This window comes from Giraffa tippelskirchi, chromosome 5 (genome assembly GCF_054371585.1).
Source record: "Giraffa tippelskirchi isolate mGirTip1 chromosome 5, T2T-mGirTip1v1.2.pri, whole genome shotgun sequence".
In the NCBI taxonomy this organism is placed as follows: Eukaryota; Metazoa; Chordata; class Mammalia; order Artiodactyla; family Giraffidae; genus Giraffa; species Giraffa tippelskirchi.
This window is the reverse complement of record NC_137279.1, coordinates 93,656,535-93,677,494: the sequence shown is the minus strand read 5'-3', so window position 1 is coordinate 93,677,494 and position 20,960 is coordinate 93,656,535. Positions and strand designations below refer to the sequence as shown.

The 20,960-nt window shown below is 47.3% G+C and overlaps 2 protein-coding genes across 20 annotated transcripts in view; one reads left to right on the top strand and one right to left on the bottom strand.

Annotated features, from left to right (window-relative positions):
• Positions 1–183: 183 nt before the first annotated feature.
• On the top strand, positions 184–4,428 carry MSTO1 (misato mitochondrial distribution and morphology regulator 1). Of its 10 annotated transcripts, none has more exons than XM_081494313.1 (14): positions 184–292; positions 402–537; positions 1,038–1,107; positions 1,202–1,277; positions 1,531–1,585; positions 1,672–1,810; positions 1,993–2,110; positions 2,188–2,322; positions 2,432–2,584; positions 2,858–2,989; positions 3,062–3,245; positions 3,440–3,582; positions 3,667–3,779; positions 4,055–4,428. In XM_081494313.1, exons 1-14 carry the CDS (start codon positions 209–211, stop codon positions 4,146–4,148), a joined length of 1,632 nt encoding a protein of 543 aa, XP_081350439.1. In that variant the 5' UTR covers positions 184–208; the 3' UTR covers positions 4,149–4,428. The 10 variants fall into 10 exon arrangements, with proteins under 10 accessions (XP_081350439.1, XP_081350438.1, XP_081350437.1 ...); XM_081494312.1 differs by having other exon boundaries at positions 3,062–3,246; positions 3,478–3,582; positions 3,667–3,746; XM_081494311.1 differs by having other exon boundaries at positions 3,062–3,246; positions 3,478–3,582.
• Positions 4,325–20,960, bottom strand: part of GON4L (gon-4 like) — a 79,481-nt gene continuing 62,845 nt past the window's right edge. For 6 of the 10 annotated variants that reach the window (XM_081494193.1, XM_081494196.1, XM_081494195.1 and 3 more), the window contains 13 exons: positions 20,144–20,260; positions 18,026–19,729; positions 16,616–16,871; positions 15,808–15,992; positions 14,751–14,948; positions 13,441–13,584; positions 9,006–9,149; positions 8,785–8,904; positions 7,527–7,640; positions 6,769–6,979; positions 5,644–6,274; positions 5,449–5,551; positions 4,325–4,833 (listed from right to left, as the gene is read on the bottom strand). In XM_081494193.1, the coding sequence (XP_081350319.1) occupies positions 4,654–4,833; positions 5,449–5,551; positions 5,644–6,274; positions 6,769–6,979; positions 7,527–7,640; positions 8,785–8,904; positions 9,006–9,149; positions 13,441–13,584; positions 14,751–14,948; positions 15,808–15,992; positions 16,616–16,871; positions 18,026–19,729; positions 20,144–20,260 (4,107 nt within the window). In that variant the 3' untranslated portion in view covers positions 4,325–4,653. Of the gene's footprint in view, positions 4,834–5,448; positions 5,552–5,643; positions 6,275–6,768; positions 6,980–7,526; positions 7,641–8,784; positions 8,905–9,005; positions 9,150–13,440; positions 13,585–14,750; positions 14,949–15,807; positions 15,993–16,615; positions 16,872–18,025; positions 19,730–20,143; positions 20,261–20,960 lie in introns of those variants that run through there. The other 4 variants (XM_081494198.1, XM_081494201.1, XM_081494197.1 and 1 more) reach the window with 2 other exon arrangements.

The following is a 20,960-nucleotide window of genomic DNA, read 5'->3' as shown; positions in this document are numbered from 1 at the left end:
GTAAGCAGGACTGGTCCACGCTAGGAAGAGGCGGGGTATGATAAGCAGGGTCCTCAAAGCCCAACGAATCTTTTATCCTATGGGAAAGGATGTGTCTATGGACCAATAGAACGCCGGGGGTGAGGCCCCACCCATATCCCGCTGAGCCAATCCGCAAGGAGCAACGGTGGGCAGGGAGCAGCTGTTCTACTCAGCGGAGCCGCGCGGCATGGCGGGCGGGGCTCGGGAGGTGCTTACTTTGCAGTTGGGACATTTTGCGGGTTTCGTGGGAGCGCACTGGTGGAACCAGCAGGTAAGGTCTTTGGGCTGTCTCAGCTGAGTTTTCCGGGTCTCCAGAAGTCCTTGCTTCTGTCCTGTTCCTCTCGCCGCCCGAGTCCAGTCCTTCCTCTGTGCCTCCCCAGGATGCTGCGTTGTGCAGGCCGACCAATGCCAAAGAGCCGCCGGGAGAACTGTGCCCCGACGTCCTGTACCGGACCGGCCGGACGTTACATGGCCAAGAGACGTACACGCCGAGACTCATCCTCATGGATCTGAAGGGTTAGGTGGTGGCCCGGGTCAGCCAGTTACCAGTGTTCCCCTTTGCGTGTGGAGTTTCTAGCAGCGGTTCGCGTCAAGATCCTTGACTCCTACTATACTAGCCTGTGGGACTAGAGATGAGGAGCCATAGGGAGATCTAACCACAGTATGCCGACACCTGAGGGGACGCAAGAAAGGAAAACTATTCCGTTCAAGAGCTGTCTCTGGAATGGGCTTCTTGTCCCTGGACAGTGTGATGCTCAGCTGTGGCGCTCCCCTAGAACCGCTGGTTGTGGTCTTGGCCCAGGTTCCACAGCTAATGACTAAGCTGGGAAATGTAGGATGGAATCCAGATTTTCCTAGGCAAGGGTTTTTTCTAGCCCATGTATATTACAAGAAAGCTTGGAAAGGCCAAGTGCTGGAGTGAGGGTGACAGCAGGTTGTCAGGTGATCTGAGGAAGGTTAGCTGCAGCACGGGAGGAGCTGGGATTTACCTAACACTGCCTATTATTTTTGTACAGGTAGTCTGAGCTCCCTAAAGCAAGAAGGTGGACTCTACAGGGACAAACAGCTAGATGCTGCAATAGCATGGTATTTGTGATTTTGGAGAGGAGTTGGGAAGGAGCACAGGAAGCTGGAGAACTCAAGGAAGCTGACACTATGATCAATTTCCACTTTCTTTCAGGCAAGGGAAGCTCACCACACACAAAGAGGAACTCTATCCCAAGAACCCTTATCTCCCGGACCTTCTGAGTGCAGAGGTGAGGACCTCTGTCCTGAAGTTGTAAGCCCAGTGCTACAACCAGAGTGCCTCCACTGGGGCAGAGAATTTTGGTCACCTTCAGTGCCCTAGAATGGTATTTTAAGAAAAAGCACTTTTTTCCTCCTAAAGGACTGTGACTACGAGAACAGGAAGAAGGTTACAGGGTGTGGCTAGCAAAAAAAAGGGAGGATAAATCAGTATTTGCCTCTAGACTGCCTGGACCTAAATGCAGATTTTCTCATCCCTCCCAGGGAGTGCTGAGTAGTGATGGTACCTGGAGGGTCAAATCGATTCCCAATGGCAAAGGTGAGACTTCTCCAGGGACTGCAGAATGGGGAATTGGGCAGTGCAGGAACACAGAGAAAGGCACATTGCCTCTGCTTTTTCTTCAGGTCCCCCACCATTGACCAACGCTAGAATGCCAAAATCAGTTATGCCCACAGAGGGCAGTATCAGAGTCTGGTCAGACTTCCTCAGAGTCCATCTCCACCCCCGGAGCATCTGTATGATTCACAAGTACAACCATGATGGGTATGAGGCGTGGTGGTGGGGTGGGGAGCTAGAGGCTGTAAGGCAAGAATTTGGGTCCCCACCAGTGTTGGATGAGGCTCTTGAGGGCATCTTCCCTGCCCTCTTCCAAAACAAGAGATCTTAGGCAGAAAGATGGAAGTGGGGGAGTCCTGTAAGTCCCAGACTGTGGTTTTGCTTGGCAGGGAAGCAGGCCGCCTGGAGGCTTTTGGCCAAGGGGAGAGCATCCTGAAGGAACCCAAATACCTGGAAGAGCTGGAGGACAGGCTACATTTCTATGTGGAAGAGTGTGACTACCTGCAGGTAGCTGAGGGGCACAGCGGGCACTAGGGTAGAAACCTCCCGCATCCTGCCCACTTTCACTTTTCACCTCTCTCCAGGGCTTCCAGATTCTGTGTGACCTGCACGATGGCTTCTCTGGGCTGGGCACCAAGGCTGCGGAGTTGCTACAAGACGAGTATTCAGGGCGGGGAATAATCACCTGGGGCCTGCTCCCTGGTCCGTACAGCCTTGGGGTGAGTAGTTCTTCCGGGGTGTGGGGGGAAGAGCCACAGGGAGAAATGAAGAAATGACAGCCCAGCGAGAACATTGGTTAAAACAAACTGCTGTCATTTCTTTCACCAGGAGCTGCAGAAAAACATCTACCGTCTGTTAAACACAGCTTTCGGTCTGGTGCACCTGTCTGCTCACAGCTCTCTGGTCTGCCCCTTATCCTTGGGTGGGAGCCTGGGGCTGCGACCTGAGCCGCCCGTCAGCTTCCCTCTCCTGCAGTATGATGTAAGACTCGATGCTCTTGTTCTGACTTATAGCTAATGAAAGGGCACCACACACACACGCTCCCAAATCAGCCTTTACCTGCTACTGGATCTATTTTGAAGCCTCATCTTGAACTCTGCTCTGATGTGGCCTCTTAGATGACACTGTCTATGCTTGTCCAGCCCAGGGCCAAACACACCCCTGCTCTGTCCCAAAACACACAGACCTCTCTGCCATTACAGCCTCTTTTCTACACCCTAAGGCCAAATGCTTTTCTTCATATCCTCTTTACAGGCCGCTCTGCCCTTCCACTGTGGTGCCATCCTGGCTACAGCCCTGGACACAGTCACTGTTCCTTATCGCCTACGCTCCTCACCAGTTTCCATGGTTCATCTGGCTGATATGCTGAACTTCTCTGGGAAAAAGGTATGAAGCTTTGTGAGGAGCTGGGTCAGAGCTGAGAAAGGCTCTATAACTTGAATTCTTCCTTACCTTTAGGTGGTGACAGCAGGAGCAACTATCCCCTTCCCCTTAGTTCCAAGCCAGTCCCTCCCTGATACCCTGATGCAGCTTGGAGAGGCCACCCCATGGACCCCACTGTCTGCATGTGGGGACCCTTCGGGAACATGCTGCTTTGCCCAGTCAGTGGTGCTGAGGGGTCTAGACAGAGCATGCCACACCAGGTAAGGACTGGAGGTCCTCAGGAGCCCTTGTCAGACTTCTGTTTCACATCCTTTTCTCCCTGATACCTCCGGACAGCCTAATGGCATTGCCCTGCTCACCTTCCCTCTGCCCCACTTATTAGTAAAACAGACTCTGAGCATCCTGATCAAGCTGATGGCCTGAGAACATAAGTCCTAGTTTCTAATTCACGCTGCCACAGATTAAAGGTGGTTTTGGCTTTGTTCTGGCAGTCAGCTCACCCCTGGGACACCTCTGCCCTCCCCGCTTCATGCGTGCACCACTGGGGAAGAAGTCTTGGCCCAGTATTTGCAGCAGCAGCAGCCTCGAGTCAAGAGGTCAGTAGAATGCTTGCTCCTCTCCTCCCAGACCTCAGACCTCTCTTGACTTTCTCTCACGCAGCTGTTCTCTCGCCCCCACAGCTCTTCTCATCTGCTGCTGACTCCCTGCAAGGTGGTCCCTCCTTACCCCTACCTCTTCTCCTCAAGCCTCAGCCAGCACGGTTTGGTTCTGGATGGTCCCCCAACAGGGGCAGGTATGTAGCAGGTGAAGAAAACCCAGAGGTTTTCAAGCATGAGAGACTTTTACATTATCCCTTCATGGATGAAGGTACTGGGGAAGTTCCCAGGTTAACACTCCTTTATTCACTCTGTGGTTCCTGAGAGAAGTGTTCTTCCCCTGGTTGCTGGTATACAAAGGGGACAGGACACTGTACAGTTTACTATACAGTCAAGTCTGCCAGAGGCCCAGACTTCCCCGTGTGAGCAACAGACCCCAGGGTAGAACAGCTCCCATCCTCTCTCTCCGCAGTGGTGGAGAGCATCCCAGTGCTCGGAGCCCTCTGCTCCTCTTCCTCCTTGAACCGGGCCCTGGGAGATTTGGCCAAAGATCTCTCCAAACTTGACCTGCGGCGCTGGGCCAGCTTCATGGACGCTGGAGTGGAACAGGATGACCTAGAAGAGACGCTGCAGGAGCTGCGCAGCCTGGCCCAGTGCTACGAGAGTGGCGACAGACTCGTGGACTAAAGCTCCAAGAAAAGGAAAGGACTAGTTTATAATAAAAACTGCTCGGTGCAGGAGCTTAGCGTCTTGGGACTGGCTACACCAACACACGCATTTATTACATTTAGAAACACTGTGATCAGATCACACAACAATAAATATGTACCATCAGACAGAAAAAAATACAACACAGAAAAGGAACTGTGCCCCACTCTCCCTCAGTGCTCTTTATAGCTATTTCTAAGGTCTTCGTAAAAGATGCACAGGGTGGCAGGACCGTCCGACCCCCAGCCTGCCTTTGTCATTGTCCCTGGCCCGTTCCTCCAGCTCCGCGTACTGAACTCAAGAGTTGTAAAAGTGAAGTGCAGCACCCCACCCTCTCCCTGACCACCAGGGTGCCTGGTGGGCTCAATCCTCAGATGACACCCTCGCACTCCAGGTCTCATCCAGCTCTTCCTCAGACAGAAGGTCCCCGTGGTCAGATAGCTGGTCTGTATTGCTGGTACTGGTCGCGTCGTCCTCGTCCTCAGAGCTGGCCTCACAGGCTGTGTGGAAGAGCTGCATGAGTTCTCGAAAACGATGGGAAACCTAGGAGGAGAGTGAGGGGTTGACTTCACCCTTAAGTTAGTAACACTGTTAATGTGGTTTTTTTTCCACAACCCACCTGCCAATGCAGGAGACACAGGTTTGATCCCTGGGTCAGGAAGATCCCTGGAGAAGGGGATGGGAACCCACTTATTGCCTGCAGAATCCCACGGACAGAGGAGCCTGGTAGGCTACAGTCCATGGGGTCATGAAGAGTCGGATACGACTGAAACGACGTGGCATGCACTCACTCAAGCAGGCTATATGATACAGCAATATGAACCACCTGGTTTGTTGCACACAGGCTGTGAGGGCTGAGTCCTCCTTACAGATTAAAGGAAACTCAGGTCAAGAGGCTAAACACTGCCCAAAGTCACATTAGTTCCTTCTAAATTTAGTTCCTTCTAAAAACTAAAATGCAGTCTGGGGCTTTTCCCTCAAAAATGCCCTTTCTCTTCTAGAGGCACTACTATCGATGCTGACAAGTCCAGGTCTTACTCAGGGCAGAACTTTACAATCCCCAGTCATATCTTAGTTGGCCAACCCACCTTCTTCTTGCCAGACCCTTTCCTTGGTTCCTCTAGCACCTGAAGCTCTAGCAGGGCTCACCCTGCTTACCTCAGTCGGGGTCTTATTTCCCAGCTGCTGGGAGATGACACTGAAAGTCTGTGGCTGTGCTCCTTGCTCCTGGCACATGGTCAGGATCACCCGGTCAGCTTCCCTGGAATCCACACATGGCGATTAATCTAAATCAGTAACCTGGTGTGTTCCACGCACTTTCCAAACACACACACATCCTCCGTCCGCACCTACCTTGTCCACAGGACCACCTTTTCCCCAGTGGAGCTGACCTTGCTGTTGTTGGCACATACTGTAGCTTCTGTGGCCTTCATCTGCAGCTCCCCCGCTGGACCCTTGCCCTGTATTCCACTGTCTTTAGCCAAACCTCTAGGGGCTTTAGGAGAAGTCTTTGAGGTGTCAATTCCCGCTGAAGAAGCTCCACGGAGAGGGGACACCCTGTCTGCTGTGGTCACCGCAGCTCTGCTGGGAGGCAGCCAGCTCTCTTGTGTGTCTGGTTTCCCAGGCACCTGTCTTCTCCCGAAGTCTCCAGTCCTTGAGGAAACAGGACTCAGGAAGGAAGCGGGGGGTTCAACAGTTCCAGGCAATTTCTCAGTTTCGGAAGCATCCCAGGCCAGCATGGATGGTTCCAACTCAGCTCCTGGCTTATGGCCCTCCCCCTCATACTGAGGTCTAGGGGATGCCCTGGGGCAGGAGAGAACCGCAGGCCCAGCCTGGTTACTCCTGACAGCGCACAGCACAGTTCCAGCTGTGGAGGGAAGCTGAGGAGTCTCTGGTGAGCAGGGTGGTGGCGGGCCATCAAGGAGGAGCTGGTCTGTAAAAGTCACTTCTTGAGGGGATGGCAAAGTGCTCCCCACTGCCAATCCTGTTTAGGAGGAAAATAAGGACCTAAGGGTCACACTGTATCTAAGGACTACAAATTACCATGAGGTCACTCTGGCAAACTACTGTGATAAAGTTCTGATGTACAAGAGTGAGGCGAGGGTAGGGGCTAGAGTTGTTCATATAAAGATACAAAGTCCGTCTGCCAAAGCTGAGAATGGCTGAGTCTTTAGAATACAGATCAAAGAGGATCTGCAGATAAGAAGAAGGGGTTCAGGAATGGGAACAAGAAGAAAATGCTGGATCATGCAGATGTTAAGCACTCTTAATTCTACAAGAGGATTGAGGCCACAGGAGAGAAAATTAAGGCTGGACAGGAGAAGAGTTTCCTACTGGTTTATTAGTAAAACAGGTGGTAGGTAGTCTATCCCTGAAAAGACCAATATTATCCAGGCTCAAAGATGTTCCTGTGTGAAGTATGTGAGAATGAGACAGAAATAAAAGGAGAAAGGTTGGGCTGGCAGTCGGATCACTCACCTGCAACAGGCATCTCTCCCTTCCTGGTACTCCTGCCAGTCCTGCTCTGGGTTGCCTCAATGCTTTCTCGCTCCTCTGGGGCTTCCTCCTCCATCACGTCCTTGCCCTGCCCGGCTTCCTTAGCACCAGGCATAAGACTGGCCTCTCCGTGGGGGCTGCTGCCCACCAACTCATGGGGCTCCTTGCTCTTGTAGGATTTGCTGTCACAGACCTGCAGGGATGGCCTTCTGGGTCAAGGGTCTCCTGACCTCTTTTGTCTTGGGGGCTGACCACAGAAGAAGCCCTGCCATGATGCTCAGCAAGTCAAGCAACATGCATGCCTGCTCCAAGGATTTTAAAGGGCCCAAAATCGAGTGCTGCATTCTACCACTCCTCCTCCAACGAAGGACTATATTTTTGCTGGCAACCAAGCCTAGAGAACCAGCATTACCTTTCAGCTGTTTTCCTCACACACGTTTGTTTCATTTAAAAAAGAAAAGAGGGAAATATATGAACTGGTTGGTATTTTTCCCTGTTTCAAAACTTTACCTTAAAGATTCCCTTTAAAAAGCAAAATCTGTTACATATATTTTTAAAGATTATATTTATTCTGCATACACACACTAATGAGTATGTATACAGCATATTATTTATTCACGTGTAATCTTTTTAGGAATTCAATAATGCACAGATCTGGGGTAACAATACCACAAACAGCAGAGCAACCTGGGGCTTGCCCCAGCAGGTCTGATACCCCTGGGTACCAGTTCTCTCCTCACCTTGCTGCTGCAGTGGCTACAACTCCTCCTTTTGCTCTTCTTCATCTTGGAGTCAGGAACTCCCTCATGGCAGGAACAGGCACAGTCCTTGGCCCCATCTGGCCACTCAGCCTCCTAGGAGACACCTGGGCTTGGTTAGCTGTCAAACATTTTTGGTACCAAGAGGGAGCCAAGTTGTGAGCCATCTGAACAAGTCCGCCCCTGACCCTCTCCCCAACTTCCTTTCTCTTTTATTAAATACCATTTTTTCACATTGCCTGGGGAGGTGAATGGCCAAACTCAATTAAAGCCTACTATGCATCCCTGTAACAATCCTTAAATGACCCATAGGCTGACAGATCCCAACTGCCCAGATGTTTCAGGAAATATTTAAGTGCAATACAATCTGAGGCAAAGTCACTGGAGAGCTCCGTCATGAGATGGGATCTACTCACTCGTCTGCCTTTGTTTCTGTCTCCCTGTGCCTGGAGCTCTCCCCTCTCTTCCAATCCCCTTGAGAGAGGGCTCTGTACATATGGAAGGCTCACTCAATGATACTCTCTGTTCAATAAACCCAAGACCTAAGTACCATTATTACCCCCCATTAACAATGAAGAAACTGAAACAAAGATTAAATAAATTGCCCAAGGTCATTCAGGTACTAAGAAGTGGTTTTCCCCAAGAAAGAGTACAAGACATGTAGTAAAGGGACAGGGACTAAAAAAACTACTTCCTGAAGAGAGCAGAGAGCAATGAGTACAAGCGGGCTCTGGAGCCAAACAACCTGCCCCTGATTAATATGAGACCCTGGGAATGGCCCCTCTTTGCACTTCAGTTTTCTCTTCTGTAAAGTGCAAACAAAACTATCTTTTCACAGGGTAACTATGAGAATTAACTGAATAATCCACGTAAAATACAAGAGATACATTATGCTTTGGAATACGGCTAGGTATCAGTTGTTGTCATTACTAAAATGAGGAATCCTGGTTCTATTTTTTCACAAGAACAGAAAGGAAGAAGACCCAAGGGCAAGAGAAGTATCTCTGAGTAAGAGAAACAGATCCTTCTAATGAGTTAATCATGGGTAGGACCTCTTCAGCCACTGCACTGTTCTTCCCATGGGCTCAGGGTATGCTGCACAGCAGCCTGACCTGAACTGTGGTTCCTGCTCCATGGCTGCCTCACATCATAGAGGCTTTGCACCACCTTACGCCAGAGAACCACTTAAGACAGAAAATGCAAGGCTTGATTCAGGATAATCCCCAACAACCTGGCGTACCTTATCGTGATTTTGGACCCCAATCTCTTTTTTTCTTTTGTTCTTTGAGGCTGTGGGTATCTTGGGAGGTTCCTCTTCCTCTTCCACATCAGGCAGTGCCACTTCTTCAAAGCCATCAAACTGGGGAGGAGTTGGTGCCACTCAACAAAGACTCTGGGTAGACGTCCCTCCTACATATGACCTTCCCCCTTCACACCCCCACTGCAGCCTCACGGCTATACCTCATACTCCTTCTCCTCAGTCCAATTGATCTCTTCAAAGTCACCCATCCGGCTAGCTGCTGGGCGCAGATGGTCAAAGAAGATGGAGAACTCATCCTGTAGGTGGTCATGGCCCTTGAGGAGCTGCCACATCTGTGTCTTGAGCTGGGGAGAGTTGCAGAAGGAAAGATGAAATCTCCAGAGCCTCTCCAGACCACCATTCCAAATCAATCCCATATACTTCTGAGGTCTACTTTCCTTATCAACTGGGAGACACACAGAAGATGCTCTTTGATTAAGAACTCCTAAACTCCCTCTCCCTCCTTGCTTGCCTACACAGGAGTACAGGCATACCCCGATTTAGTGTCTTTGCTTTATTGCACCTCAGATACAGCATTTGGTGTTTTTTTTTAACAAACTGAAGGTTCATTGCAACCCTGGGTCAAGCAAGTCTATCAGCACCAATTTTCCAACATCATCTGTTCATTTCTTGTCTCTGTGTCCCATTCTGGTAATTCTCACAATATTACAAAATTGTTTATTATGTCTATAATGGCGATCTGTGATCAGTGACATTTGATGTTACTACTGCAATTGCTTGGGGGCACCACGCATCTCAACCCAAAGAGACAGTGTACTTAAAAGTTGTACGTGTTCTCATTACTCCACTGACCGACAGTTCCACCATCTATCTCCCTCTCCTTGGGCCTCCCTGTTCCCTGAGACACACCAATACTGAAATTAGGCTAATTTCACTTGAATACTTAGGGCCTACAAAGCCTCTACGTGTTCAAGAGAAAGGTACAGATGCACACCTCTCACTTTAAGTCAAAAGCAACAAATGATTAAGCTTAGTGAGGAAGGCACACCTAAAGCGAAGGCAGATTAAAAACGGAGGCCTCTTGTGCCAAACAGCCGTGAACACGAAGGAAAAGTTCTTGAAGGAAATTAAAAGTGCTATTCCAATGAATATACAAATGGTAAGAGAGCAACAGCTTTCTTGCTGATATGGAGAAAGTTTTGTGGTCTAAGATCAAATCAGTGACAACACTCTATTAAGTCAAAGCCTATTCCAGAAAAAGGCCTTGTTGTTGTTTAGTTGCTCAGTCCATGTCTGACTCTTTGCAACACCAAGGACTGACTGTAGCCCGCCAGGCTCCTCTGTCCATGGAATTTCCCAGGCAAGAATACAGGAGTGGGTTGCCATTTGTTTCTCCAAGGGACCTTCCTGACACAAAGGTGGAACCAGAGTCGCCTGTGACTCTCATGCGTGGCAGGTGAATTCTTTACCACAGAGGTACCTGGGAAGCCCCCAAACCCTAATTCTCCTCAGTTTTATGAAGTCTGAGACAGGTGAAGAAACCTGCAGAAGCAAATTTTGAAGCTAGAAAAAGTGGTTCATAGAGTTTAAAGAAAGAAGCCATCTCTACAACATGAAAGTGTAAGATGAAATAGCAAGTGCTAATGTAAAAGCTACAGCAAGTTATCCAGAAGATCTAAGATAATTAATAAAGATGGCTACACTAACAACAGATTTTCAGTGTAGAAAAAGACTTTTATTGGAAGAAGATGCCATCTATGACTTTCATAACTAGACAGGAAAAGTCATGTCTGACTTCTAAGCTTCAAAGGACAGGCTGACTCTCTCATTAGGGGCTAATACATCTGGTGACTTTAACTTGAAACTAATGCTCATTTACCATTCCAAAAATCCTACGGTCTTTCCAAACTATGCCGAATCTACTCTGCCTCTGCTCATTTAAATGGAACAACAAAGCCTGGATGACAGCACATCTGTGGACAACAGGGTTTACTGAACATCTGAAGCCCACTGTTGAGACCTACTACTCAAGAAACAATCCTTTGAGAACATTATTGCTCACTGACCATATATCTGGTCACCCAAGAGCTCTGATGGAGATGTACAAGGAGATTAATGTTGTTTTTGTGCCTGCTAGCAAAATATCCATCATGCAGCCCATGGATCAAGGAGTAATTTCTAATTTCAAGTCTTAGTACTTCAGAAATACATTTCATAAGGTTACAGCTGACACAGACAGTGATTCCTCCAATGGATCTGGGGAGAGAAAACTGAAAACCTCCTGGAAAAGATTCACCATTCTAAATACCATTAAGAACATCTGTGGTTCATAGGAAGAGGTCCAAATAATCAACATTAACAGGAGTTTGGAAGAAGTTGATTTCAACACTCACAGATGACTCTGAGGGGGTTCAAGATTTCCTTGAAGGAAGTAACGGCAGATGTGACAGAAACAGCAAGAGGACTAAAAACACATGTGGAGGATGAGGATGGGATTAAATTGCTGCAATCCCACGTAAGACCTGAACGGATAAGAAGTTACTTCTTGCAGATGAACAAAAAGAGGTTTCTTGAAATGGAATCTACTCCTGGTGAAGCTGCTGCTATGAAGATTGTTGAAATGGCAACAAAGGATTTAGAATATTACATAAACTTAGTTGATAAGGCAACAGCAAGGTTTGAGAGGATTGACTCCAATTCTGAAAGTTTTACTGTAAGTAAAATGCTACAGAGAAATCATTCATGAAAGGAAGAGCCCATCAATGGGGCAAACTTCATTGTTTTAGGAAATTGTGGGGACTTCCCTGGTCATCCAGTGGCTTAGGCTCCATAGTCCTAACGCAAGGGGTCCAGGTTTGATTGGTGGTCAGGAAACTAGATCCCACATGCTGCAACAAAAGATCCCGCATGCCACAACTAAGACCTGGTGCAGGCAAATAAATATTTTTTAAAGAAAGAAAGAAAAAAAAATTGCCACATCCACTCCAATCTTCAGCAACCACTACCTGATCAGTCAGCACCAACAACACTGAGGCAAGACCCTCCAGCAACAAAAAGATGACAACTTGCTAAAGACTTGGATGCTGATTAGCATTTTTTAAATTAACGTATGTACATTTTTTAAAGCATAATGCTACTGCATACTTACTAAACTATGGTTGGGCTTCCCTGGTGGCACTGTGGGTAAAGAATCTGCCTACCAGTGCAGGAGACACAAGAGATGTGGGTTCAATCCCTGGGTTGGGAAGACCCCTTGGAGTAGGAAATGGCATCCCATTCCAGTATTCTTGCCTGGAAAATTCCATGGAGAGAGGAGCCTGGTGGGCTACAGTCCATGGGATCGCAAAGAGTCAGACACACATACTTCACTGAGCCCACACGCACTTCACTTCATAGTGTACACATAATTTTTACATGCACGGGGTAACCAAAAAATTCATGTGACTCACTTTACTGCAATATTTACTGTATTATGATGGTCTGGAATTGAACCTGCGATGTCTCTGAGGTATGCCTGAATTATTACTTTTTAACTGATATATATAGTTGATTCACAACATTGTCAACATTGTGTTTCAGGTGTACAGCACAGTGATTCAGTATGTGTGTGTACACAAACACACACACATATATACATACTTTTTCAGATTCTTTTCTCTTACAGGCTAATACAAAATACTGAGTATAGTTTCCTGTGCTATACAGTAGGTCCCCGTTGGTTACCTATTTTATACACAGTAGTGTGAATACGTTAATTGCAAACTCCTAATTTATCACCGCACCCAACCTTTCCCCTTTGGTAACCATAGGTTTTCTATATTATAAACCAAATGTTTTCTATACTTAGTATGATAAGTATGCTTATCAAGTGAATTAAATCATACTTCACTTAGTATGATAATCTCTAGATCCATTCATATTACTGGAAATGGCAATATTTCATTCTTTTTTATGACTGAGTAATACTTCATTGTGTATATATAAGTCTTTGGGCTTCCCTGGTAGCTCAGCTGGTAAAGAATCAGCCTGCAATGCAGGAGACCCCAGTTCAATTCCTGGGTCAGGAAGATCAACTGGAGAAGGGAACGGCTACCCACTCCAGTATTCTGGTCTGTTGAATTCCATGGACTGTATAGTCCAGGGTGTCCACAAAGAGTGGGACATGACTACGTGACTTTCACTTCACTTCAAATAGGTCTTCATCCATTCCTCCATCAATGCCCATTTAGGGAGCTCCCATGTCTTGGTTAGATGTGCCTGCATTAACAGGTCTGATTCCCAGACACTCACTACTCACTAGCCCTTCCTTACTGGTCCCCAGCTCAGGCACTAACTCAAGGCAGAGCAAGGAGGGAAACCAACCCTGCACCCAGACCATCGCCTCCTTCCTTGAACTTCCCTTACAGGGTATTTATAGCATTCTTGAGCCTGTGAGAAGCAGTCAGGCTCTGGTTTCAGATGGTTAACCATCTCACCCAAGTGTTTTATGCCTTAGGTAAGCCTAAAAATGCCTTACCATCTTCATCCCCTCCAGGAGGTCCATTGCTCAGAAGCAAGATGATTGTTTAGGGAAGGGAGAATGAAGGGCCAAAAGCCAAGATGACAATGGAAGGGAACCAGGACAGGACAGAATACCTCAGTGATCTCCTGGGGCAAGCAGTCTGCACAGCTCTGGAGGACCTTGATGATCTTCTGGTGGTGTGAGGGGTTCTCTGCAAAGCAAATTTCCAGCTGCCGAAGAAACTTGCGACTCTTCTCAAAAGCCTGCTGCTCTTCAAACTACCAGAGTGGAAAGAAGGCAAAAGAGGAGTCATCTATGCAGGCTGAGAACTAGAGAGCTCTACACATAAAAACCAAGAAAAAATGTGCTGGAGGCATAGGGGATGACAAGGCTCTAGTTTACAACAGTGAGATCTTTTTTTTTTTGGTCTCACCACAAGGTTTGTGGATCTTAGTTCTCCAATCAGGGATTGAACCTGGGCCCCAGCAGTGAAAGCCCTAAACACTGGACTGCCAGGGAATTCCCTGTAAGATCTTTTTTTTTTTAAGACCCTAGCATCTATCTACCTTGGGGTCTACCAACTCAAGAAAACTAAGATGTAAATGAAAGATTTAAGAGTTATATATCTCAAGTTGCTTACCATTTTCAAAGATTGTGAGATCAGACACATGCCAGTTTACATAGTATTTTCACATATATATTCATTTGGTCCTCATAATGATAAAGAAAAAATTATTTATAATCATCCCATGACCAATTTAACTGCTTTAAGACTATTGGGCTAATATAATAACAATATGAATAATATAATAATATCATATCCATTATTCCTGTGTTTATCCATCATGACAAGAAACCCAGAATTACTGGGATATCCCTCAAGTTCAGACACTTATGCTCCATTTCAAATGTTATGTAACCACCGTGGCCTTCCCAGACCACTGTGTATAAAACTGCAACATAATCACTATAAAACATTAAATATATTTTACTGTTTATATATTTTATCACTTTTATAACATATATATTTACAATATACTATTTAACACCTGACTTTCCCCATGAGAATATAAGCTCCATGAAGGCAAGGATTTTAGTCTTTTATAATTATTACATTTCCAGTACCTAGAACTCTGCCTGAAACAGCAGGTACTCAAAAAATATTTGCTGAATGAAAGCCTGTTTTGCAACAGTGAGGAGCAAAGGGTTATGATGTACCTAAGGTCTCCACTGGCAACAAAGGTCAAACCCTTCACTCTACATGGAAAGGAGTTGGGGAGACCATCCCTTGAAAAGGAGGTGGCTCTTGTGACCCTGGTCTAGGGGAAAGCTATCTACGGAAACAGCCAGGAGTCTGGAACAGTTCTGATCAACACTACCCAAGCCTAGTCTTGCTCTGACCCAGGGATCCTAGTGTGTGGTCTTTGCCCCTCTCTCTACTTACTAATCCACAGGCCAGCGCTTGCTCAGGCAACAGGAAAGCAGCAAAGTCCTTCAAGAGCTGAGGCCAGTCTTGGAGCAGAATTTGCAGGCTCTTGTAGAGATCCACAGCTGTCTGCCTCTGAGTGCTTGACTCAAACTCATAGATAACCTGAAGGAAGTCTTCATACTTGCCAGGGATATGCTGCAGGGCTTCTCGGACCTATATGAGAGGACTTTCAATCATCCAATCCCCTTTCATTGGGCCCCAAGAAACAATGGGACAGAGGAAGGAGGAAGAGTTACTGTTAAAGAGCTCCAGATTATCCTTCAGAGGCTACTCCTCTGACAGGTCCTAAGATCTGATGATTAATGGAAGCCACAGGGCCATGAGCAAGGCAGAGCTCTTTTTCTGACAGTGAGGAATGGAAATTTTTCTATTTTACAGGGACCACAGTGCTACCCACAAAATCAGGTAAACTTGTCTGTAGCTCACAGCCTGGACCTCTCCTTCCTGGTTTCATCCCCATGTTGAAATAGATAAGGAGTGCTTGGTACATGTATTTCAACATGGTATCATCTGAGAGTAAATAATACGTAAATTAGGAATGTTAGTAAAATATCAGGAACAAGAAAACCCATGATTATTATTGCTAGAACTCCACTTGCTGGGGGTATAAAGAATCAGGTGGTTACCAAAAGAATGAGATAGGGACCACTGCGAAAAACAGGCAGGTTCATGACTCTGAAGATCACTGAGGTCCACTTTCTGGTCAATGTACCACATGTTGTTCCTCTGAAGCCAAGGGCCCAGGTAAGGTCCTTATTAGTCTACTCTCTCAGGGATGATGGTGAAATCACCTTTCCCCAGTTTCGGGGCAACAGAGGAGTGGTATGCTGGGCAGGAATAATAAATCGGCTGAAGACTGAACTCAGTGTCCTTGTGGTTTCACTCACACAGTTCTTTTGGTATTTCCAGGAAAACAAAGGTAGAGGCATAGAAGGCTACTGTGCAGCCTGAAAGGCAGACTTTATTTTAAAAACAGAGGGGCTGGCAGGAACAAGAAGCAGTATAAGCCTACCCTGGTCAGATAAGCCTGAGCAAAGGCCAAATCCTTCTGCTCCCGGAGTGGATCTCGCTCGAGGATGTCCTCATCAAACAGCAACAGCAGCTTGGAGGTGTCCTTGCTGGCCCGGGCCCGGCTGCCCCGCTTGCTGCGAGCTCGATGATTACTCCGGCCCTTCCCAGCAGCTTTGATGCTCTCTCCTTAGCATGCACATGAAAACACTGTTTCTCTGTCCCTACAACCCCTGCTCTTCCCAACTCATCACATGCACCCTCCCTATCAACCACCCTAATCAACATTACATAGTAATTTTGGAGAAAAGCTGCTGGAAAAATGCTACGACAGGTATGTCTCTTCCTGTCAAGTCAGCTCTATGCAGAGTCAACAACATGACCGAATCAACTGGGATGATAATGAGCTGCTTAGCTACTGCATACTGAACACACAAGTCTAAAGAGTGAGTGTGGTCTGACGCTGGGCTCTCGGGGATTATGTCCTGGTGAGGAACAAGCAGCACTTTTTAAAATAATCATAGCTCTTGACCTAATACATGACATGTGAATTAAGAGCCAGTATAAAAACCTGCATAAACAGAGTACAAATCTAGCAGCTGATGGAGAGTCAAAATTTTAATTTCTGAGCATCTCTTCTCTGCAATGGCAGCAGGTTAAACATCTATTTGGGAGAAGGGTGACTGGCAAGCAGGATCCAGAGGGTTTCTTCTGGGAACTGGCACCTTTTTTATAAACTAGCCACTCTGCACATTTCCCTGAGTCAATGAGGCCTCCTGAGACCCGCCCCCACTCACGCTTGTCCTACTCACCTGGTGGGGTCCTGCTGGTCTCCACTTCTGGAGCGGCCTTTGGGGAGGCAAAGGTGGCAGGAGGCGTCTCAGCAGGGTCTCCGATGGCTTCGTCCATCATTTCATCCTCCTTCTGCAGGTTTTCCATTCCTTCTGCTTCTTCTTCCTCTTCTTCCTCAGGCTCAGAGTTCTCTTCCTGGGAGTTCTCTTCCTCAGACTCACCCTCCTGACTCATGCGCCTTTCAGATGCAAGCCAAGTCAGTTTCTCCATTGTTTCCTGCAAACCACCCCCCAAAGAGTATGCATGAGGGCTGTAATAGATCACCACGGGCTGACTGCACAGAGTTTTTCAGAAGGAACTGAGGCTAATCAACAGGTGAGGGAAGGTGAGAAGCAGATGGATTTTAGGGGGTGATTGGGGTTTTTTGGTTTTGTTTTTTGGCCACACTGTACAGCTTGAGGGACGTTAGTTCTGTGAAATGAAATATTTCCTGCCATATCAGAGGATAAAAAATGTCACAGCTATCAGTGATTCATGGCCTCCTAATGTAAATGAGGCCTCTCAAAAGGGAACACAATGCCTACGATCCAGAAGATGCCACCACCCAGTGACTGGTGAGGAACTAGAGGGGAGCAGGTGTCATGCAAGAGCAGCCAACCATCATCCTTGCCACGCTTTAAAGTGACAGGAAACAGGCTTTGGCCCCAGATAGCTCAGGTGCATATGAAAGGAATGAATTCAGTGAGCCCAGAGGCTCCATCTTGCCACACATAGAAGAACACTAAATTCCTTAACTTGATTTGATATCTGGTTCTCCTTACTACTTAACAATAATCTTTGATGTTCAGACTTCCTACCCTCTTTGTTGCAAAACTGTATACAGCGTGACTCCTCCCCCTGCTTCCTCAGAGCAGTTTTCTCAGAGAACTGAGATGCTGCCTCCCAAGCTCAGAATCCTTAACATTCCCACCAAATAAAATAACTCTCCACTTTGAGGCTGTGATTAATTTTTTAGTCAACAGTTTCCTGACCAGAAATTGAACCCAGTTCCAAGCAGTGAAAGCACCAAGCCCTAACCACTTGACCACCAGGGAGCCCCTGAGCAGACGAGTTTTGAAAGGTCTCCCCTGAAGGTAATTGTCCTTTGCTAGCGCCCATACTTACAATCCTTTTTCTTTTTTTAGTCATTTAAATTGTGCTCAGGAGATTCAATTTAATGTTTAAATGAGTTTAAATCAAATATAATACGTAACATTTAACTCTTTCCCTCTCCTCTTACCTCAACTCCCTAACTGTGCTCCATAATACATTCAAAAGTCAAAAATGATTTTACGACTATCTCTAGTGCAAAAAGCAAGCAGGTGGCCTATCAATAAATTATATCTATTACTGAATCCACAAAATATTGGAGAAGAGTGCCCAACTCTCACCTGGAGTTCCGGGACAGAGAGCACAGATTCCTCAGAAGCTGATGACATCTCGTCTTCCTCATCCTGGGTAAGGTCGTCAAAGTCCTCTTCTTCCTCCTCCTCTGGCCCATCCTTCTCTCCTGCAGTTTCTGGTCCTGCTGGGGTCCCCACTGACTGACCATCAACGCTGGATAAGTCTTCGGGCTTCCCCAGGGGGCTGCTAAGCACCATTTCAGGGTCAGTGGAGAAGGAAGCATCCCTTGGGGACCCTTTGCTCACATCTCCTGAGTTTCCTTCACCAGAAGGCTCTTGAGAAGCCGAAAGGGTTTGAGCTGCTTGACTCCTCTCCTCCTCCTGTTGTAGGCCTGTTTGTTTCTTCCCCTCTCTAGGCCCGCTTGACTCCTCACTTGGGAAGCCAGTGTCCAACTCCACAGAGTGTTCTTCTTTGATTTCATCATGGCTGTCCTGCTCCAGGGATCCACCACAGGTGTCCTCCCCAGGGTCTTTAGGTTCCATCTTAACCATTTCCTCTAAATCCTCAGAGCAAGTGTTTAGAGATTCTCGGAAGCCCTGAGGCAGTGGTTCAGGGGCCTGTCTCCCCTCCTCTGTTTTCACAATAGTCCAGCCATAGGCACTGGTCTCCGACAACTGTTCCTGGCACACTCTGTCTGTAGCTGGAGGCCCTGGGCTGTGCTCCTCTTTGGGGAAGACAGCAGCACAGAGAGGAGAGGGTTCCTGAGGTTCTAATTTGGGTTCGAGGCCTTGCAAGGCATTTTTCCCCTCAGCCAAAGGACAACCAGTGTCCACATTCACTGGGGCTTTATCTTCAGGAGTAGATGGTACAGAAAGATTCACAGAGGTGCCAGAGACAATTAAGGGAGGGATGGAGGAGGCCACAAGGGGCTGGTTCAACGAACAGGGGAAGGAAGTAGGGTTAACCAACAGGGTGGTGATGGGAATGGTCTGAGGACTTTGGGCCACAGCTGCACTGACAGGCTGCATCATGTTGCAGCCACTGCCAAGGCTCACAACCTTCACGGTCGTGGCAGGAACAGTGAAGAAAACAGGCGCAGGGTGGATGAGAGGGGCAGGCTTCAGACAGAGAGAGGCCTTGGGTCCCTTTCTCTTGGAGGCTCTCCGTTTCACACATGGCTTTCGAAACTTAGAAGAAGCAAGTGAGGGCAACATTAGCTTGGGCACAGGGGTGGAGGAGAGCAGGGTCTGTGGCTCAGGCAGAGGGAAGCTGGTCCTGGCCTCAGCAGCTGTAGCTGGCAGTGCTGCTGGAGAATCAAAACTATCACCCCCAGGGACCCCCAGAGGAGGGCCACCTGGCACTGCCTGTAAGACCGTGGCTGGCTGGATCAGGGGAGGAATCCGGACCACCATTTTGCTTGGAGGGGCTTCTGAGTGAGCTGACCTAGCTGGTGTCTTCCCAGAGCTGGAGCTAGGCTGGAGACAGGGGCTGGGTCCGAAAAAGAAGGGTTTCAGGGTTGAGGACCGCTTCTGTCTCCAAGCCTTCCTAGAAAAACGGTTGGCAACTGGCTTCAGCTTCAGGACTACACCCTTAGGCAGTAGCAGTGGATACTGAGTTTCACTCTCCAGTTCTGAGCTGCCTTTTCCTAGGCTTGGGTCTGAGTTGATCTCAGTGGTTCCAGTCACATTTCCTATCTCTCTGGCACCACCAGCTATGTGCCGCATTTCCTCCTGGATGGACGGCAGACTGGCCTAATGGGAATAAGAACACTCAGATATACCACATGCTAGAATTAGGGAAAAATAATTGGGCTTTCTAGATATTAGGTGCCTTTACAGGACAGTCTTAAGACATCTTTTAAGGAGCATTTTTGTGCAGAATAGCAGATATTTCTAAGAAGACTACATCCCTATGTTATAGTCTAGAAACTCCCTGAATTTCCTTTAAGAAACTATCATGTTAACCACTATCTTTAAAAGGTTAGAGAATCACTGGTGGGGGAGGGAGGGAGGAAGGTGGAGAAATAGGTGAGGAAAGGTGATTGAAGATTTCTTAAGTCCTAGTTCTACAGCTAAAGCAGCAGAGGTGTAAAGCAGGCCTTGAAGTTCCTGCCGGGCTTGTAGTGACCTTCTGCTTCTGACACACTTTGAGGAGGAGGGCTGTACCTTTAACCAGAACGGAAGCCGGTGTTCTTCCCTCTCTACAGGCGGCTTCCATTGATGCGGCTGGATCTCTTCACAGCACTTCATTAAGATGGGCAGCTGTTTGGTCTTCTTATAAAACTGAGTGTGAAGAAATAAAGCAAGAGTCACATTCCTTCTAGAAACTGCTCTCGTCAAGTTGGGGAGTGCGGTGGGCAGTGGTCTGAGAAATACACACACAAATAGCATACACTGACTGTTCTGTATTTCAAATTAAGCTAATCTCCAATTAATAAATATTTTATCATTACTTAGTATCTTCTGATTAGCTCTATTCTGGTCACCGAAAAGTTTAGGTCTCAGAGAAAAGGAAGCGGATGGTTAGAGTCATCTTATCAAAAATTTGCTCCTGCTCAGCAGCCGCAATGGCAGTGCCTTATTAATCCGTATCCTGACCACATGGAAGCTTCCTTTAAAGGAAATAATGTTGCAAGGAACTTTGGGAGGGAAGGAAAGAAGAACAGAAAGACTAAGACAGCTCAGTTTTAAGAGTGAACGAAGAGGGGAATGAGCTTACCCTGACAATAAGCACTAGGCACTGTGTTACAAGCCAAGCATACAAATAAGAAGGCAATCCCTGCTCTCAATGAGCTTACAGATAGTGGAAGAGACAGTCAACTACAAATCAATGATGAAGGACTTCCCTGGTGGTCAAGTGGTGAAGGATCTACCTTCCAGTGCAGGGGACTAGGTTCAATCCCTGCTCAGGGAATTAAGATCCTACATGCCTCAAGGCAACTAAGCCCATAATCACAACTATTGACCCTGTGCTCTAGAGACC

What these genes read in the sequence shown, in the direction of transcription:
- MSTO1 (XM_081494311.1), top strand. Translation starts at nt 209, where the DNA reads ATGGCGGGCGGGGCTCGGGAGGTGCTTACTTTGCAGTTGGGACATTTT. An exon ending in CGCACTGGTGGAACCAGCAG is followed by an intron (nt 293 to 401) that starts GTAAGGTCTTTG and finishes GTGCCTCCCCAG; the next exon opens with GATGCTGCGTTGTGCAGGCC. An exon ending in TCCCTCTCCTGCAGTATGAT is followed by an intron (nt 2,585 to 2,857) that starts GTAAGACTCGAT and finishes TCCTCTTTACAG; the next exon opens with GCCGCTCTGCCCTTCCACTG.